General features: G+C 33.2%; 4 protein-coding genes across 7 annotated transcripts; 3 read left to right on the top strand and 1 right to left on the bottom strand.

Annotated features, from left to right (window-relative positions):
- The first annotated feature begins 592 nt into the window (after positions 1 to 592).
- LOC116348284 lies at positions 593 to 4,464 on the top strand. Of its 3 annotated transcripts, none has more exons than XM_031779245.1 (6): positions 593 to 838; positions 1,600 to 1,913; positions 2,092 to 2,475; positions 2,628 to 3,389; positions 3,479 to 4,247; positions 4,315 to 4,464. In XM_031779245.1, exons 2-6 carry the CDS (start codon positions 1,806 to 1,808, stop codon positions 4,440 to 4,442), a joined length of 2,151 nt encoding a protein of 716 aa, XP_031635105.1. In that variant the 5' UTR covers positions 593 to 838; positions 1,600 to 1,805; the 3' UTR covers positions 4,443 to 4,464. The 3 variants fall into 3 exon arrangements, with proteins under 3 accessions (XP_031635105.1, XP_031635106.1, XP_031635104.1); XM_031779246.1 differs by having other exon boundaries at positions 2,110 to 2,475; XM_031779244.1 differs by having other exon boundaries at positions 593 to 836; positions 2,086 to 2,475.
- A 1,520-nt stretch (positions 4,465 to 5,984) lies between these two features.
- On the top strand, positions 5,985 to 12,622 carry LOC116348320. Of its 2 annotated transcripts, XM_031779299.1 has the most exons (3): positions 5,985 to 6,255; positions 6,332 to 6,388; positions 11,962 to 12,622. In XM_031779299.1, exons 2-3 carry the CDS (start codon positions 6,367 to 6,369, stop codon positions 12,507 to 12,509), a joined length of 570 nt encoding a protein of 189 aa, XP_031635159.1. In that variant the 5' UTR covers positions 5,985 to 6,255; positions 6,332 to 6,366; the 3' UTR covers positions 12,510 to 12,622. The 2 variants fall into 2 exon arrangements, with proteins under 2 accessions (XP_031635159.1, XP_031635158.1); XM_031779298.1 differs by lacking the exons at positions 5,985 to 6,255; positions 6,332 to 6,388 and adding an exon at positions 10,795 to 11,709.
- LOC116348322 lies at positions 8,082 to 9,390 on the bottom strand. The gene is made up of 4 exons (XM_031779303.1): positions 8,970 to 9,390; positions 8,841 to 8,887; positions 8,666 to 8,771; positions 8,082 to 8,602 (listed from the first exon to the last, which is right to left on the bottom strand). The coding sequence occupies exons 1-4, from the start codon at positions 9,109 to 9,111 to the stop codon at positions 8,223 to 8,225; spliced, it is 675 nt and encodes a 224-aa protein (XP_031635163.1). The 5' UTR covers positions 9,112 to 9,390; the 3' UTR covers positions 8,082 to 8,222.
- Positions 12,623 to 14,373: 1,751 nt separating the features above from the next.
- LOC116348325 lies at positions 14,374 to 15,196 on the top strand. The gene is made up of 4 exons (XM_031779307.1): positions 14,374 to 14,504; positions 14,583 to 14,672; positions 14,745 to 14,801; positions 14,879 to 15,196. The coding sequence occupies exons 1-4, from the start codon at positions 14,433 to 14,435 to the stop codon at positions 15,098 to 15,100; spliced, it is 441 nt and encodes a 146-aa protein (XP_031635167.1). The 5' UTR covers positions 14,374 to 14,432; the 3' UTR covers positions 15,101 to 15,196.
- Positions 15,197 to 15,640: the final 444 nt, after the last annotated feature.

Genomic DNA, 15,640 nt, shown 5'->3' on the forward strand with positions numbered 1-15,640 from the left:
CGAATTGCTTTTACTTTCATTGGAAAATGAAAACACAAAAAAAATGTTGTGCAAACAGTTTCAATGAACACAAGATCATCTTTGAGCTTAGAGAGAGAAAAAATCGAGATTTTCAACTCCATAATTTTTGTTTTATAATTCTAGTTCTAGAAATCTTTGTACGAATGATCCAATTACGATTTCTATGGCATTTCTCAATGATAATTCAATGAAAATCTACAATGAAAATTATCGGGTTTTTTTCTCTTTGAACGATTACTAATAAAAATATCATTGTATTCAAATTTAGTGTTCTTTTAATTGAATTGTTTTCTTTAGTCATCATCGCAATTGATCACAAATATTCGTAATCTATAACTTGGAATTCTTTCTTGATTTTATAGCAAAAATCATTTAAATTGAGCTTTTTTTGAGAGAAATTATGTGAAATGATTGGAATGAGGCGTAATGCATTAGTCTATATCACAATATATGTAGATTAGAGTGTTTCCCATATCTATAATTAAAAAAATGGTATTTTTCAATTTAAAGAGCATAAAATTCTGTTTTAATTCGTACCATTAATGTAAAGCACCGATTGATATTGACACTTCCCGAAGCAAAAAACTCTTTAGAGCAAAAATTGTCTAAGGTCTTAATATTGAATTAGTATTATTGATGTGAACCGAGCCTTATGACATTTGACGATCATTTCATTGGTTTTCGAAATGTCATAAACGCCGCTTCATTCATACCGAGAACACATTATTTTCGATATACGTGCATTTTGTATCGATTTGATCCGAACTTTCCACACTTGATCAATCGATTGACAAATTGTTGAATTCAAGTCACCAGTGTGAGTACACTTAATCATTTTATTACCGTGAAAAATATTGGTTAATTCATCAATAAAAAATATTATTTTTAATGAAAAATCAAAACTTGAATTACGTGCTTACGTGCAGTTATTCCTCTTGTTCTTATTGTGAAATTGATTTTTATTTCATAGCACGTAATATAAGCCATCTATAACGTGAAATATATTTAAGTAGTCTAATAATCATTTAACGTTGAACATATAGTATCATTTCATGAAAAAAGTAATGAATTTCACAATTATTCTGCAGTACATAATTCTGTTGCGTGAGGTGGTGAAATTCATTTCAAGCGGTGATACCCATTTTGAATTGGTTCCATTGTTCAGAGAAGAGAAACAGTTATTGTTTGGGCTCAAATTGAATCTGAATACTCGATAGTATGCGTTACATTGTTTTCTTCTCTAAATCACTGCCATTGTTATCAATCCGAAGATTTTTGTCATTTTTGTGTGCTGCATCATTTTGTGTGTGTACCAAAAAAGGAGATAGATTCTTGTTCTGTTGTCGCTCGAAAAAATTGAATTTAAAACATGTGTGTGCGTGTGTGCATATTTGTGCAGGAGATTTATTCATTCATAAATATGTATATTCGATATTTTTGTGTCTCAGCCAGGTATCATTAATATGAAAAATCATTTAGTAAAAAATATCGATATGGATCAATGAAAATGTCTAAATATCGCCAATCCAATAGTATTCGTTTTTAAACTAAATCAAATGTGTGTGTTTTTTTCAATAGAAAAATGGCAAATCGTTACAAGCCGTCTCTACCAGCTGAGGGAGAAAAGAAAGATGAGATAACGACGATCAAATGTGCACTGAAATCAATAATTCGGCCGCCATACCAGCAGGAACTGATCGGCAAAATAACTGATCTAAGTCTACAGGCTACAATGATTTGCAATTTGGGTTCGTTGCTGTTCTTATTAGAGGTGCAAAAGGCATATGAACGTAGGCATCAACAATGGTGATTTCAGCTTCTTTGCCAATAGCGGGGAAGAAAAGATCAACACATGCTTCAGTCAAGTGCTAGCAAAGCACAACCCAACAAATGTAATTATACACTAAAATCAACTATGGATAACATGGATTTTACAGTTCTATTTTAATTAATATATTGATTTCAATCCAAAATTCATTTTATTTTCGCATCCATTCTAACTGATTTTTTTCTCTTTTTTCATTCCATTGTAATTTACAATTGTAAATTAATTTACTACCGAAGCCGAAGCCGAAAAAAACACCAAAGCCGAAGCCAAAGCCAGAGCCAGAGCCAAAGCCGGAGCCAGAGCTACCATCAAAGACTAAACGGAAACCCCGTGGACCAGCAAAAGAAATTCCACCAATCGATCCAGAATTCAAGGCAATTGTGGAAGGTCTTGATGAGGTCCATCGCTTTGATTGGCCCAACAACAAAGATTTCGGTAATGGCCTCAAACATCTATGCAATCAATACATAGACAACAATGTCACCAATTCGCAAACACATGCTGATAAACACATAACTCAATATCTGAAGATGAAAGTGTTTCAGATGAACACAAATGAAGCCATTGAAGAGAAATACCTGCCAAATGACATCGACTGTGTGGTGAAACTCATTCTCAAGGAAAAGGTATGTTGAAAATGTTTATTCAAATCATGAAAAGAACTGAGTTTTCAATGGTTCATATTGTTTAAGCTTACAATGGTTTTTTTTTTTTGACTCGTTGACAAATTTTTTTTAAAAATGACTTTAATCTAATTCCCTTTTTTTCATTGAAAAAGGTCATCAAAGTGCCAGCTAGTGACCCAAATAAACTTTATCGGTGCGGAGTTTTGTATGACATCGTCAATAAATTGAATGTGTTCCCGGAAATCGACCTACATGATCTCACGACTAATTCAAAAAATTGGTTCAAAGCTGTGCCGATGTATCTATCTATGCAACGCGAGATAGAAGAATTTAATTTGCTGCGAGCACATCAAGAGCCACCGAAGAAACGCAAAAAGAGAAAGCGCAGAAGACCGAAGGGTAAGAAACGACAGTGGATCATCAAACGAAAACAAATGATCGACGATTTGGAATATCTACCGTGCATTCGCAATTTGGTGGTAGTTCCGATGTGTGATTTTCGGCGTACGCATTTCAAAATCGACTGTTCGAGTATGTATCAGATCTTGTCTTCTCAAAAATTGATTCCGAAACAGTTAACTGAAGACGGAAAACCAAGTGACAAAAATATTTCACAAAAGGTTTTCAACGAGAATAAAGATTACATATGGAATCAGTATTTTTACATGCGTAAAATTCGGTGGTTTGTGCGCCGCAAAAAGAAATTTGACTTTTCGATAAACAGCGATGGAATTGCTGTGTCTCTGCAGTATTCCACCAAAAAGAAGGAGACCAGCAACACACAATCGGGCACCAGTCGATTGGACATCACTGACATGTTGAAGGCGGGCAAATTCAAAAGATTGGGAGGTACAGATTCAGGCATGCGGAACTGGAATACCACAACAATACATGAAATTGATACTTGCAAAGAAGTATGTGTAGTATACTAAAATACAATGATGCACATTGTGTTTAAGTTCACTAATTATTTTTGTTTTTTTTTTTTTCGATTTATTCGCAGATCAACTTTGTTAAAAAGAGTAAGCAGTTCCATTGGGAGACACATCAAAACGTACGAAACGCAAAAGCGAAGCGATTCACGAAAAATTTTATCGAGAAAGAAAGACAAGATCGAGAGAATCGTGAGCTGTACGCAATGATGCCATCACCAAAAGGTTCACAGTGGCTGAGCTATATTAAACATCGAGTTAAGATGACCAAACATGGAATCGAAGCTTACTCGACTGCAAAGTACACTAGACTCGCCTTGGACAAATACATTGGGAGCAACAAAGTTATCGACGGATTTGTGAACAAGATCACCAATAAGGAACCGACTCTGTTATTCCATGGTGCTGATGGCGAAGTACCACCTGATTGCCCGATAAGAATTAAAAAACACGTGCGGTGTCCGGGTGTACGCAAACTGATGCAGGCATATAAGAAGCGACCATACATTGTTGTCGTGCCGGTGGACGAATGGGGAACATCTCAAACAGACGCAAGATGTATGTGCCGATTCCAAAACCAACCCAAATCGGCCAAATTCAAGATGTGTCGGTGCATACCCAACGCCATAACACTGCTGCCAACCAAAATTGTGTCTAAGTTTGGCAAGACAGATACATCTACATATCGACAGTTACAACGCACATTGAACGGAGCATTTGAAATAGAAGAGGAGCTAATGTCAAGAGTAAAACCTTACTACAAAAAATGGCAAGTAGACCTCGAATGCACCGTGACTTGGCATCGTGACGTCGTGGCTGCTAAGAACATTCTACTGAAAGGTAAGGATATTGATACACAATGTGATTGAATGATCGCAAAAAAAGATTCATTTTTTCGATTAATCAGGACTATGGACATTGCTTGGACTTCCAATACCTGCTGCAATCAACCGATATTGGAATCAAATCAACGCCGATGCCGCCGTCTTCGACGACGATAACGACGTGGACATATCCGAGCCCGAGTTCGAATAGCAGCCAACTAATCATCACAATACCATACAATAAAATAAAATAAATCATAAGTAACATTCGTTACGTAACTGCTATCCCGAATATGTGGGTTAGTTATGCACAAAAAAAGTCATTTCCCATTTGGTTGAGATGGCTGTGCGGGAGTACAAACAGAGCGTTTTTCGATTGTAAGTATCATTAGATTTTGAAAACAGTTTTTTGCTTCGGGAAGTGCTAACATCAATCGCTTCGTTGTATAAATGCCATTAACTAACATAGAATTTGCCTACTTTAAATCATACAATACATTGTACTAACTGGTCAACTGAGCTGACAGTACGTTAGCCAGCTAAATGGGCTAAAACAATAAAAGTTATTGTTATAATGATCAATTACTTTTATTAAAACAATAGAAGTGATTCATCATTATAACAATAACTTTTATTATTTTAGCCCATTTAGCTGGCTAACGTACTGTCAGCTCAGTTGACCAGTTAATACAATATATTGTCTGCTTTAAATTAATAAATACCATTTTTCTATTTACAGATATGGGAAACACCCTAATGTAGATACATATAAGCAGTAGAATATCCAATCATTTTTGAAATATCATAAAAGCCTCTCTAAGCAGCCGAATGGCTACTTTGGTGTTTGGCTCGACTAAACTTCAATTGAATTTTCAACTGACTTTTATGGCACTTCTTCAACGATCAGTCATATCGTAAAAAAAACCATTTTGCAAGATTAATGCTACTGTTGCCAAATAATTTATGGCAACATATTTCATACTAATGATGAATTAAATCAGAGTGTACAATTTACTGTAATAAACTTTAATTGGTCGATTGTTGTGCACGTTTATCTTCTGCATCTGTAATAAGTGATCATGATCGAACAAAACCAGTTCTTCATTTGATTGATTCAAATTCTGTATGATAGTTTTTTGTTGTTGTTGCTGTTATTATTTCATCGCATAATACCAATTGCATAATACAGATCGAAAAGTGTTACTTTGTGTATTTGTTGACGCAGTTATTTTATGATTGCATTGCATTCATTAAATTTGGAATACATGCAACAGTTTTTTTAAATGTACTTTTGGATTTTTGGTTAATTGTTATAAATTGTTACAGATTGAATATGCTTAGCAGAAAGTTTGAATTCGTATTTTTGTTTACATTTTGATATCAACATTTGGTTTTAAATCTGTTCAAAAAAAGTGAACGTTTCTATACTAATTTAACACATTGTGCAAATATATCTTAATTCTCAGAACTTCAAATAATTAAATACCTGTTAAAACTCACGTTGCAGAGAAAATAAACACCAAACTCAAATATAGAATTTTTACTTTGCTCATCATTTTTTCGATAGCATTTCTTCGGAACTTTAAATTTCATGTTATGACGTTATGCTTATGTGACGTCTTTATGAGTTGGTAACAGTCTGTATTCTTTGGTTAAACTTTCCTTTTCTCTTCCAAGAACATCATTTACACCTGTATAATTGGATACAAATGCTTCCTATATTGACAAGATAACATTAGATGAATTTATTTTTTTTGCAGTAAATTTGAATTGATTTTTTGTATAAAAGACCGATGATAGATTATTAAGATCATCAGTTAATCCGATTAGATTGATAGCATTCAAACGTTCACTAATCAAACTTTTTTTTGTTGCAAAAATGAAGACAACTATTGCATTTGTACTATTCAGCTGTTTTATCACTTCACTTCTAGGCATTCGACAACAATCAAGATTGTTCAACCGATGTTTGAGACAGGCCTCTAAATAAAAATGATATAAAGTGTCTTGGAAACAAAGATACGGTAAGATTGCGAACGATTCATAAATTCAAATAGATTTTCTATTGCTTCTTAACAATATGATTTTTTCTTTCTTCAGGACGTGTTTTTGTCAACTCAAGAAGAATACTTTATATGCTGCGTCTCCACTCCGATGGTAAGTGTCAATAGTTGAATATCATTTTAAAATAAAATGTCTTAACTACATCCGTAAGATGGACTTTTCCGCACTGTGATCCACAACATGCATTTATTACATATATTTTACTTAAATTTGAATTCAAGAGAAAAATAAATCTGACATTAGTTTTGCGATACAAATAATTTTTGACACACTTTTTATACAAAAGCTACTAAAAATGTGAATTTTTGTATGGAAGCCATACCTATATGATATCGTAATAATGTGAAAATTTGCAGAGGTCATTTTTTTCACAAAAAGCTAACATTCTGAAAGTTTTAAGAAATTTCAATGCATATTAGGGGTACTTCCCATACAAAATTTCGTTTTGAAGCGAAAAATCCAAAATTTTGCTTCCATACAAAAATCGAATTTTTTTGAAATTTTTGTATGAAAAAATATATTTGTATCGCGAAACTAATGTTATATTCGGTTTTCTCGTGCCAAAAAACCCCCAATACATATTTTTGAATGTTTAAGTATACATCAAATAGATCAAATACGACTTTTGGAAGAAAATTGAATTTTTCCCATGGATGGCCATGGGCATCACACCAGACATGACACTTCACTCTATCACTCTATCACTCTATCAACCAAAGTCGCTCAACATTTAATGGTTTCTATTCCTCGGCACCCCCAATCATCCTGTGAACTCAGATTTTGAATTACTTTTTTGTTTGAAAATTATCGTGTTAACAAATTTTCGCGTACAGGGTACAGGGTACAGCGTATAGGGTACAGGGTACGCACATACATTCGGACATCGAAAAAACGCTTGATTCGTGTTCTCTGGCCCCAAAAACACCCAGAAAACACATTTTTGGTGGGTGTTTCGACCGATTCCAATACTTTACCTTACACACTAGGTGTGTGCGGAAAAGTAAAAATGTGAGTAAATTGAATGTTTCTATTCTAAACAGATTGAAAATGGACGACTGATTGTAGAAAAAGTTGAAAAAGTAATTGAAGAGATATTCCTTCAATTATAAGTTCATGCGAATCAAATGAACAACTTATTTCAACCAATCTTGGGACATCGTGTGAAGAAACCGCTCCATTTATATGTATTACACTGATAATTATTTTAATATCGAGTCTACTTTGATATTTGATTTTTTCCCAGATTCATTGTGTTTTCGCAAAATCGATTCAAGCGAGCAAAGCCAATATTCAAGGCCTTGCCGATGATTTAAAATCAATTGAAATAAGGCCATTCAGACCTCTTGCCAATTTGCTGGACTTTTATATTTCCACTTTGATCCAAATAAAGCTTGAAAATAAATACCATTTATAGATGTTCAAATCAGTTTTTTTATATTATTCTTTATAAAATACATGTAATAAATAAAATAGATGAAATGGACATATTACATCAGTACTCCAAAGAAGTGTTTTGTACTTATTAGTGTAATCTTTCAATTTTCGTTTGGTTTTTAGTTGACTTTTATAATATTTTTTCTCTTCACTTTGCTGATTGGAAAACAAATGCTCACACATTAAGACAACAGAACAAACAAGAAGAAGGAGGAGATAGAGAGAGAAATGGAAAGACCATCGCACAATATTTGCATTCAAAAACATTTCATTTTGATAATGTGATTAAAAAGAAAATTTTGGATTAAGTTTTAGAATTTGGTTTTGATATTAAATTACTATTATTGCTACATTTTAACGTTTGAAAAATCTATTTATTTTCGATAAATATATTAATTTAACTGACATTAATTAATCGACATTTTCACTGAGGTATTTTTTTATTATTAAAATAAAATTGGTAAATTGGTCGAAATGTGGAATCCAAATTTATTTAATCGGGAACATACATCGTAGCGTCATTTAAACCACTTGAACTTTCGTGTATATTGTTGGTGGTATGAGGTTGCAATGGTGTTGTGTCATATGGTGCTGATGGTGCCGATGGTGCCGGTGGTGTATAAAACGATTTGTTTTTGCCATCTTGATCCATGGTTGCCAATTTATTCGAATTGCTTCCATCACCCGGGTAGGGTGACGGTGGTACATACGAAGCCAACCTGGCTTCAAGATGCACGTTTTGGCTCAGATGTTCTGGGTATGCTCTGACACTATCTGGGTCATATTTGTATCTATTTTTATCTATTACACATGTGCATATTATGTGTGAGATGAAAATTGAATGTGCCGTAAAGCAAATCATTATGGGAGCCACTGCAAAAGATATATGAAAATACAATTAAACTAATTTGAAAAAAAAATGAGAATTAAAATTACCGTAAATTTCAATCCAAAATTTATAAGAGACAAGGGTATAAGAAATGAGACCTATTTGAACCGGAAAAAGCCATATCATCTCTATCCATAAAAACCAAAGTACATCCTATTCAAAAATTAAAAGTAAAAGAATTAATTTCACTACTCAATGTTTGTTTGATCAAAATTAATGTACCTTCAATATAGCGGGAATCGATAAGCCCAACAATATACAATTAATTACTGAAATTGAAAATAATTAAACATTATTTGCGAAATTTTACTTTTACAGGAAAATAGTTTTTCTATATTTTGACAAACTTACGAAGCAGAGTAATAACCAAATACTTCATTGGGTCGTTGCTCTTAAGTATGTAAGAAATGGCAAGACAAGCATAAACACACATGAGTACTATGCCCATACCAATACTCAACTCTCGCCTGTACTTATACAATTCCTTCCCCATCGTCGCTAGATATTACTATTTAATTTTTGCTTGATGAAATCGCTCAGTTAATAGAGTAGAAAAGTTCAGTAGTCAGCTTTCTTTCGTATGTTTTTAGAACTTGAGTTTCGCCAGATCACGTCTATTTCGATCTAAAAAAATAAGACACACTAGAATTTTATATAACAACGCCGATATAAAAAATGAAAATTTGGGAACACTGGCGTGAAACTCAAAAAAACAAGAGTAAAACTGCTTGTTTCTCACAGAGAATAAAAATAGCGATATTCTCATACAGAGGTTGTGAACTGTCAAGTAACCACCAATACTATCAACGGCATAGTGATTTTTGTATGTATTATACTATACTACGCATTCAATCCGGCGTTTCATTGGAATGCTTTGCGTTGTATGCTAATACGCACTTTCAGTGGCTTTAGTATAAAATAGTCAAATTTTATACTCACATAGTAAACAGTAGATTTATACTTGTATTAGTATATCGATGATTAGACGGACACAGTATAAATCGCAGTGTGATGTTTATACTGTGTCCGTTTAATCGTTCACTATGACTATAATAATACAAGTATAAATCTATTGTAATACTGTGTGAGTATAAAATTTGACTGTGCGTATTGGCATACAATGCAAAACATTCCAATAACGGTCAACAAAATCAGTATTATTATACTTTTTCCTGTCTTTTATTTATTCGCTTTTATTTTTGGGCAGCATTATTCATTTACTAGATTGTATCCATTTTAAATCTAAAAAGAGTCAACTAAGAGTTTAATTAAAGGGTTTAATTAAAATCTTCTAAGAACAAAAGTAGAACTTTTTTGTATTCTTCTATAAATAGCTGCGACTACGTAATATTTCCAGCGTTCGTGCTTCGATGATGTAATCCATACTTCCGCGTCAACAATATGGGTTCTAGCCGAACCGCTATACATTGCGTACATCAATGCGGTATCTTATTGATATTCTCTGCGTAGCACGTTAAGTTTGTTTTTTTCACAAATTTTGCACAGATCGCACTGAATAAATAAGTTGAAGAATGGTATCGAAAATATATTTTACGCTTAATATTATTACTACATTTTAACGATTAAAAAGTCTTTTTATTTTTGATAAATACATTATAATCGACATTTTCACGGAGTCATTTTTCATTATAAATAAAATGTCTTACATCCGTATCTGTGATCCACAACATGCATTTATTACAAATCTTTTACTCAGAGAATTCACGAGAAAACTGAATCTGATATTAGTTTTACGATACAAATAATTTTCGAAGCACTTTTCATACAAAAACTACTAAAAATGGGAATTTTTGTATCGTAGCCATGCCTATATGATATCGTAATCATGTGAAAATTTGCAGAGGTTATTTTTTTCACAAGAAGTTAACATTCTGAAAGTTTGAAGAAATTTCAATACAAAATTTCGTTTTTGAGCGAAAAATCCAAAATTTTGTTTTGTTATGCATTGAAATGTCTACAAACTCTCGGAATGGTATTTTTGTGTGATCAAAATAACCTGTGCAAAGTTTCAGCTCATTACGATATCATACAGGCATATGCCATATGGCTTCCATACAAAAATCCAATTTTTTGACATTTTTGTATGAAAAGTGTGTCGAAAGTCGCTCAAAATCTAATGGTTTCTATTCCTCGGCACCCCCAACCATCCTGTGAAGTCAGATTTTGAATTACTTTTCTTGTTTGAAAGTTATCGTGTTAACAAATTTTTGCGCACAGGGTACCACGCTCATACATTCGGACATCGAAAAAGCGCTAGTTTCGTGTTCCGTGGCCCCAAAAACACCCAGAAAACACATTTTTGATGGGTGTTAATTTTTCGACCGATTCCAATACTTTACCTTACACACTAGGTGTGTTCGGAAAAGAAAAATAACATTTGTCCAAAATGTGGAATTCAAGTTCACTTAATCAGGAGCGTAGATTTGAGCGTCATCTTGACTTATAGTTGAATATAAGTGATTGAATTTCATAGAAATATGTCATAGTCAGTCAGCCAATCAGTCGTTTTTTTCCACACAGGCTGATAAGAATATTGCTGATAACACAGATGATTCCAAAGAATATCAAGTACAATCAGTATCTCATCTACTCTATCTGTTAAAAAATAATTCAAGTTTCAGTCACTTATGATACCTTCATAGTAACACACTTTGTTTTTGTCCTGTTCCGATTTTTATATCATTTTAGCTATTGTTGAATTATTTGTTTAACATTTTGTGATGTTAATAATGTTTTGATTTGGATTCAATTCATAAAAAAATACAATAGTATTGATCTCATTCTTTGATTTATGTCAAATTTTAATTTGCCTATATACTTTTTAGCGTTATTTATCACGCTGTGCTTTTCGATTAACTGTAGAACAACAAAATATTTTGGACAGATAACATAAAACTCTAAATATAAATTTGGGAATCTTCTAAAATGTCCGGTTTCATTTCAATTCGCAAATCAATTCGCTGGCTTCCGGGTGTGATGAATGAGCCAACTTCCACGATTGTGTTGACTTCTCCACAGAGAAGGTTCGTCGATTTACGTATTTTGAAGGATGAAAACGGTAGCATCGAAGGTAAAACCACATAAATTGATTGGGGTACTTCTCACTTCGAAAAAATCGTGAATTTTATGGATATTTAAAGAGTCTGCATTTTTTTTTTTGGATTCGCAAAAATATTTCGAATTCAAGAATTTTTATGAATTGGCATAAACTATGGATATGCGTGAATAAATCCAGAAAAATACCGAATATCAATGGATTTTTGAACGTGAAAATCCCTAGAAATCTCCTTTGAACTTAAAATCTACTAATTTCAAACTTTAGGTGGAAGCCTTCCTCTCAGTCTCTCTAGGTTGGACTGGGCGATAGCAGGAACATCATCCAGCACTACTACCTGCGACATTGAGGGAAAACAAGTGTCTCGCTCTCGATGGGTTCACTGGATTGATTCACGAACCAGTACGACAGAAAATGTCACCGACGAAGGAGATATGTTCACTCAGCTGGATGGAACTACCATAGAAAAAGGCTATATGATGAACCCTGATACAGGAATTAACACTGCCTATGAGGAAGTTTGGGATGACGAAGACGTTCACTCCACTGATACGGCTCAGGTCTGTGTTGTGCTGAAGTACGAGAATTTTGATGATAGGGGCTTGGTAATCAGATTGGGCAGGTATTCTCAGGGTTTCATGAAGATAGGAGAGCAGACATCTCTAGAAAGATGGGAATGGATCGATCGGGCGGCTTGTAATGTCAGAATAGGAACGGACGAATTACCTTGTAAACTGGCGATGGAAAAAACCTTTTTGCTTGGCGAAGAGGTGCAGGTGGCTGGTAGATCATGGATAGTAGTGGAAATAGCATAACGCACTACCATCACTTGCTTTCTATATCACCTGTATATTTTTTTTGAGCTTCACGTTCCGAGCGACATCTCTATGTGCTTGGCATTGAACTCGCGATCCAAACGAGCACCACAGGCAATTAAAACATTTTTTTTTTTTGGTGCGAAAAAGTCAAAAATGTCAACTGATTTTGTGTGAAGAAAAACCATGTGATATGCAACGTCCTCGCAGTTAATTTCGATGACACAAACTGTGCAAAGTAATTTCAATTTATTTTCCATCACAAATTCACTAAATACAAATAATAAATCGGTTTTTGTTCAATTTACACGGTATATCTTTATCGAGCGTAAAATGACAGACGTCACAACAAATGATTCCGTATTCAAACTTCAAACAATTAACATTCTACACAAACTTTTTGTTCTAATTTTCATGAGCACATAGAGATGGCGCCATCATGCAGTTTTTTACATTATTTGCCATTGTAAGTGATGGTAGATAACGCATGAAATATTTTTTCTTACAATTATGACGAACATTTTTTTATTTATAAGAGTGTTTAATTGATATGCTGAATTACAAATTATGCCCTGCGTTGATTTGAGATTGTTTTGTGTATAATCAATACCGATAGTCATTGAAACGATGCTTAATAAAACATGCTAAAAAGTATATGCCCAAATTGCGTTTGATTGACACCTTTCTTCTGATGAAGAATGTACAATGTACATTATGTAATTAGAAAGACCAAATGCGTGAATTTAAACAACAAAAGCAATGCGCACAATGTAAGTGGATCGACCGAACGATACAAACGACAAATGCGTAATGGTGATAATAGCTAACTTATCTGACGTATAGTTTTATGTCTATGGTCGTAATCAGTTATAGTCAGAGAAGAGTCCCTTGTACAACGACATAATGATCGGACCATAGGCGACGATAGAAAGCATGTTTTCTAATTGAATCAACTGATAATTTTGGCAACTGATACATGGGCTTTTATACAAAATAATTGGTTAAAATTGTCTTCCGTGGAATTTTTCTTTACAATTGTTTTATCACTTGCTTCTATATTTCTGATGGCGAGTTATTTCATGGACCGATCAACGTAACGAATGTATAATGACATCAATGTCGTCATAATATGACATTCTTCTTTATTAGATGAAAGGAAATAAAAGCAATTTATTTATTTTGAATTGGATGTTTACCTTCTTTGCAATATATTTGAATTCGATGTTTATTTTGATACTCATTGAACATATGTGAATAGCATTCAAGTAAACAACATGACTCAGGCTTAAAAAAATATCCAATAGTTTTTGTCCAATTCTGATCCTCTCTGGGAATTTGATGGTCGATGTCATAACATAGTTCGAAATTTTTACAACTTCAAATTATGGCATCGGTCAAAAAAAATGTTAGAAAGGAACAACAAGCCTTATACACAGAAATACAAGATATGCTTCATTAATGGAAAGAGAGATAGAGAGAGAGAGAGAGAGCTATTTATTCCCTTCATCTGGTGAAGCCCAATGATGTCATTATGAATTCGTGACGATGATTCAAATTCGGCCTTGTCGAAAAAAAAAAAACAACTGAAAAATATATTTGCGAAAAAATGCACGAAAAAAAATATAATAGGCCATATAGTAGTAACATATGTTTTAACAATAAAATATGTCATTTCATTTCTTGGAATATTTCTGCACCTCTGTTACACATGGCTATGTACAAATGTACATATCAATTTTATTAAATCATTAGTTCTCATTCAAGAGAAATTGTTATTTTTTTCGAGAGATAAGCAAACAATTTTAACCAATTATTTTGTATAAAAGCCTATGTATCAGTTGCCAAAATTATCACTTGAGTCAATTAGATTGAAAGCATTCAAACCTTCTTAATCAGCAAAATTATTCAAGCTATTTAAATAAAATGAAGACGATTTTATTCATTGCTCTTATTGCAGCCAGCACCTTTGCCGCTCCTTCGAACGATTCAAAAATGGTAGGATTTATTTATATGTTTGATCGTGTTTTTACTATAATTTAATATTCTTTTCGAATTTTTTTAAAAATATTATAGAGTAAAGAACAAAAACAATTCTACGAAGAATGTTTGGAAAAATCCGGTTTACCTGAAACCGATGCCAAATCTTTCAGAAACAAATCGCCTGTAAGACCATTTTCATTTGAATTTTTTTTTGCTTGGATGTTTAATATAGTAATAAGGTTTTTTCTATCTCAGGATGCAATCTTATCAGGAAAAGAGCAAAAATTCGTTTGCTGTGTCTCTGAACCGATGGTAAGTTTCATTCAATTACTATGTCAAAAATCAAAACAACCATATCATTAACGAATAATTCGTTTTGCTTTGGGCAGATTAAAAATGGTGAACTGGATATGGAAATAGTGAAAGGTATTGTTAAACAACACGGCAATCGCAACATTGATGTCAATTCAGCTGTAAAATCGTGCGAATCGAAAGGTTTTAATTCAAGCAATTTGGAATCGTCGGGTCCATCATGTGCACATACTGCACAGTTCGCTCATTGCGTCTTTTCAAACTTACGCAAATCCAATGAAGATAATAAATCATATTAAGTTTTTAATTTGAACGAAATTCACACACACAGCACACAAACGTCCATTGTAATACAGAAAAAACGAGCAAAATAAAATTTAATGGAAAATAATGTACTTTTTTCTTTAATTTGAAATATATCTTTGAACATATTAACCATTAAATCGTCAACAGTTTTTTTTAGCTTAAAACATTCAACATTCATTGCTTTATCAGAATTTCTCGCTTCAAACTCAAGAATAATATATTTAAAAATTAAAATGAATTTAAAAATTAAGTATGTGAACGCGAGATCATAGACATACTCTTCATTAAGGCTTCATATTTTATATGTAAATATGAAAGTCATTGTTTATAAACAAATACATACACATGTATAAACATTTTGGGCAATGTATTTGAATTCAATGCATATTGTATCGATCTTACATAAACACACACGCACACAACAGCACACAAATATGCAACATAAAGAAGTTTAGGAACACGATTTTTGCCTTGCCTTGTGTGCATCCCGTGTAGTATACGGGCGCTAATTTGAAGTCGCAGGCACTCTTATT

This window comes from Contarinia nasturtii, unplaced genomic scaffold (genome assembly GCF_009176525.2).
Source record: "Contarinia nasturtii isolate CC-2019 unplaced genomic scaffold, AAFC_CNas_1.1 Cnas_scaffold_2367, whole genome shotgun sequence".
NCBI lineage: Eukaryota > Metazoa > Arthropoda > Insecta > Diptera > Cecidomyiidae > Contarinia > Contarinia nasturtii.

Coding starts and splice junctions, on each gene's coding strand:
- LOC116348322 (XM_031779303.1), bottom strand. CDS start 9,111: ATGGGGAAGGAATTGTATAAGTACAGGCGAGAGTTGAGTATTGGTATG. Junction 8,888..8,969: donor TTTGGTTATTACTCTGCTTC/GTAAGTTTGTCA, acceptor TTTCAATTTCAG/TAATTAATTGTATATTGTTG. Junction 8,603..8,665: donor ATTTTGGATTGAAATTTACG/GTAATTTTAATT, acceptor TATCTTTTGCAG/TGGCTCCCATAATGATTTGC.
- LOC116348320 (XM_031779298.1), top strand. CDS start 11,565: ATGTCCGGTTTCATTTCAATTCGCAAATCAATTCGCTGGCTTCCGGGT. Junction 11,710..11,961: donor TGAAAACGGTAGCATCGAAG/GTAAAACCACAT, acceptor TTCAAACTTTAG/GTGGAAGCCTTCCTCTCAGT.
- LOC116348325 (XM_031779307.1), top strand. CDS start 14,433: ATGAAGACGATTTTATTCATTGCTCTTATTGCAGCCAGCACCTTTGCC. Junction 14,673..14,744: donor CTTTCAGAAACAAATCGCCT/GTAAGACCATTT, acceptor TTTCTATCTCAG/GATGCAATCTTATCAGGAAA. Junction 14,802..14,878: donor GCTGTGTCTCTGAACCGATG/GTAAGTTTCATT, acceptor TGCTTTGGGCAG/ATTAAAAATGGTGAACTGGA.
- LOC116348284 (XM_031779244.1), top strand. CDS start 1,806: ATGAACGTAGGCATCAACAATGGTGATTTCAGCTTCTTTGCCAATAGC. Junction 1,914..2,085: donor CAAAGCACAACCCAACAAAT/GTAATTATACAC, acceptor TTACTACCGAAG/CCGAAGCCGAAAAAAACACC. Junction 2,476..2,627: donor AACTCATTCTCAAGGAAAAG/GTATGTTGAAAA, acceptor TCATTGAAAAAG/GTCATCAAAGTGCCAGCTAG.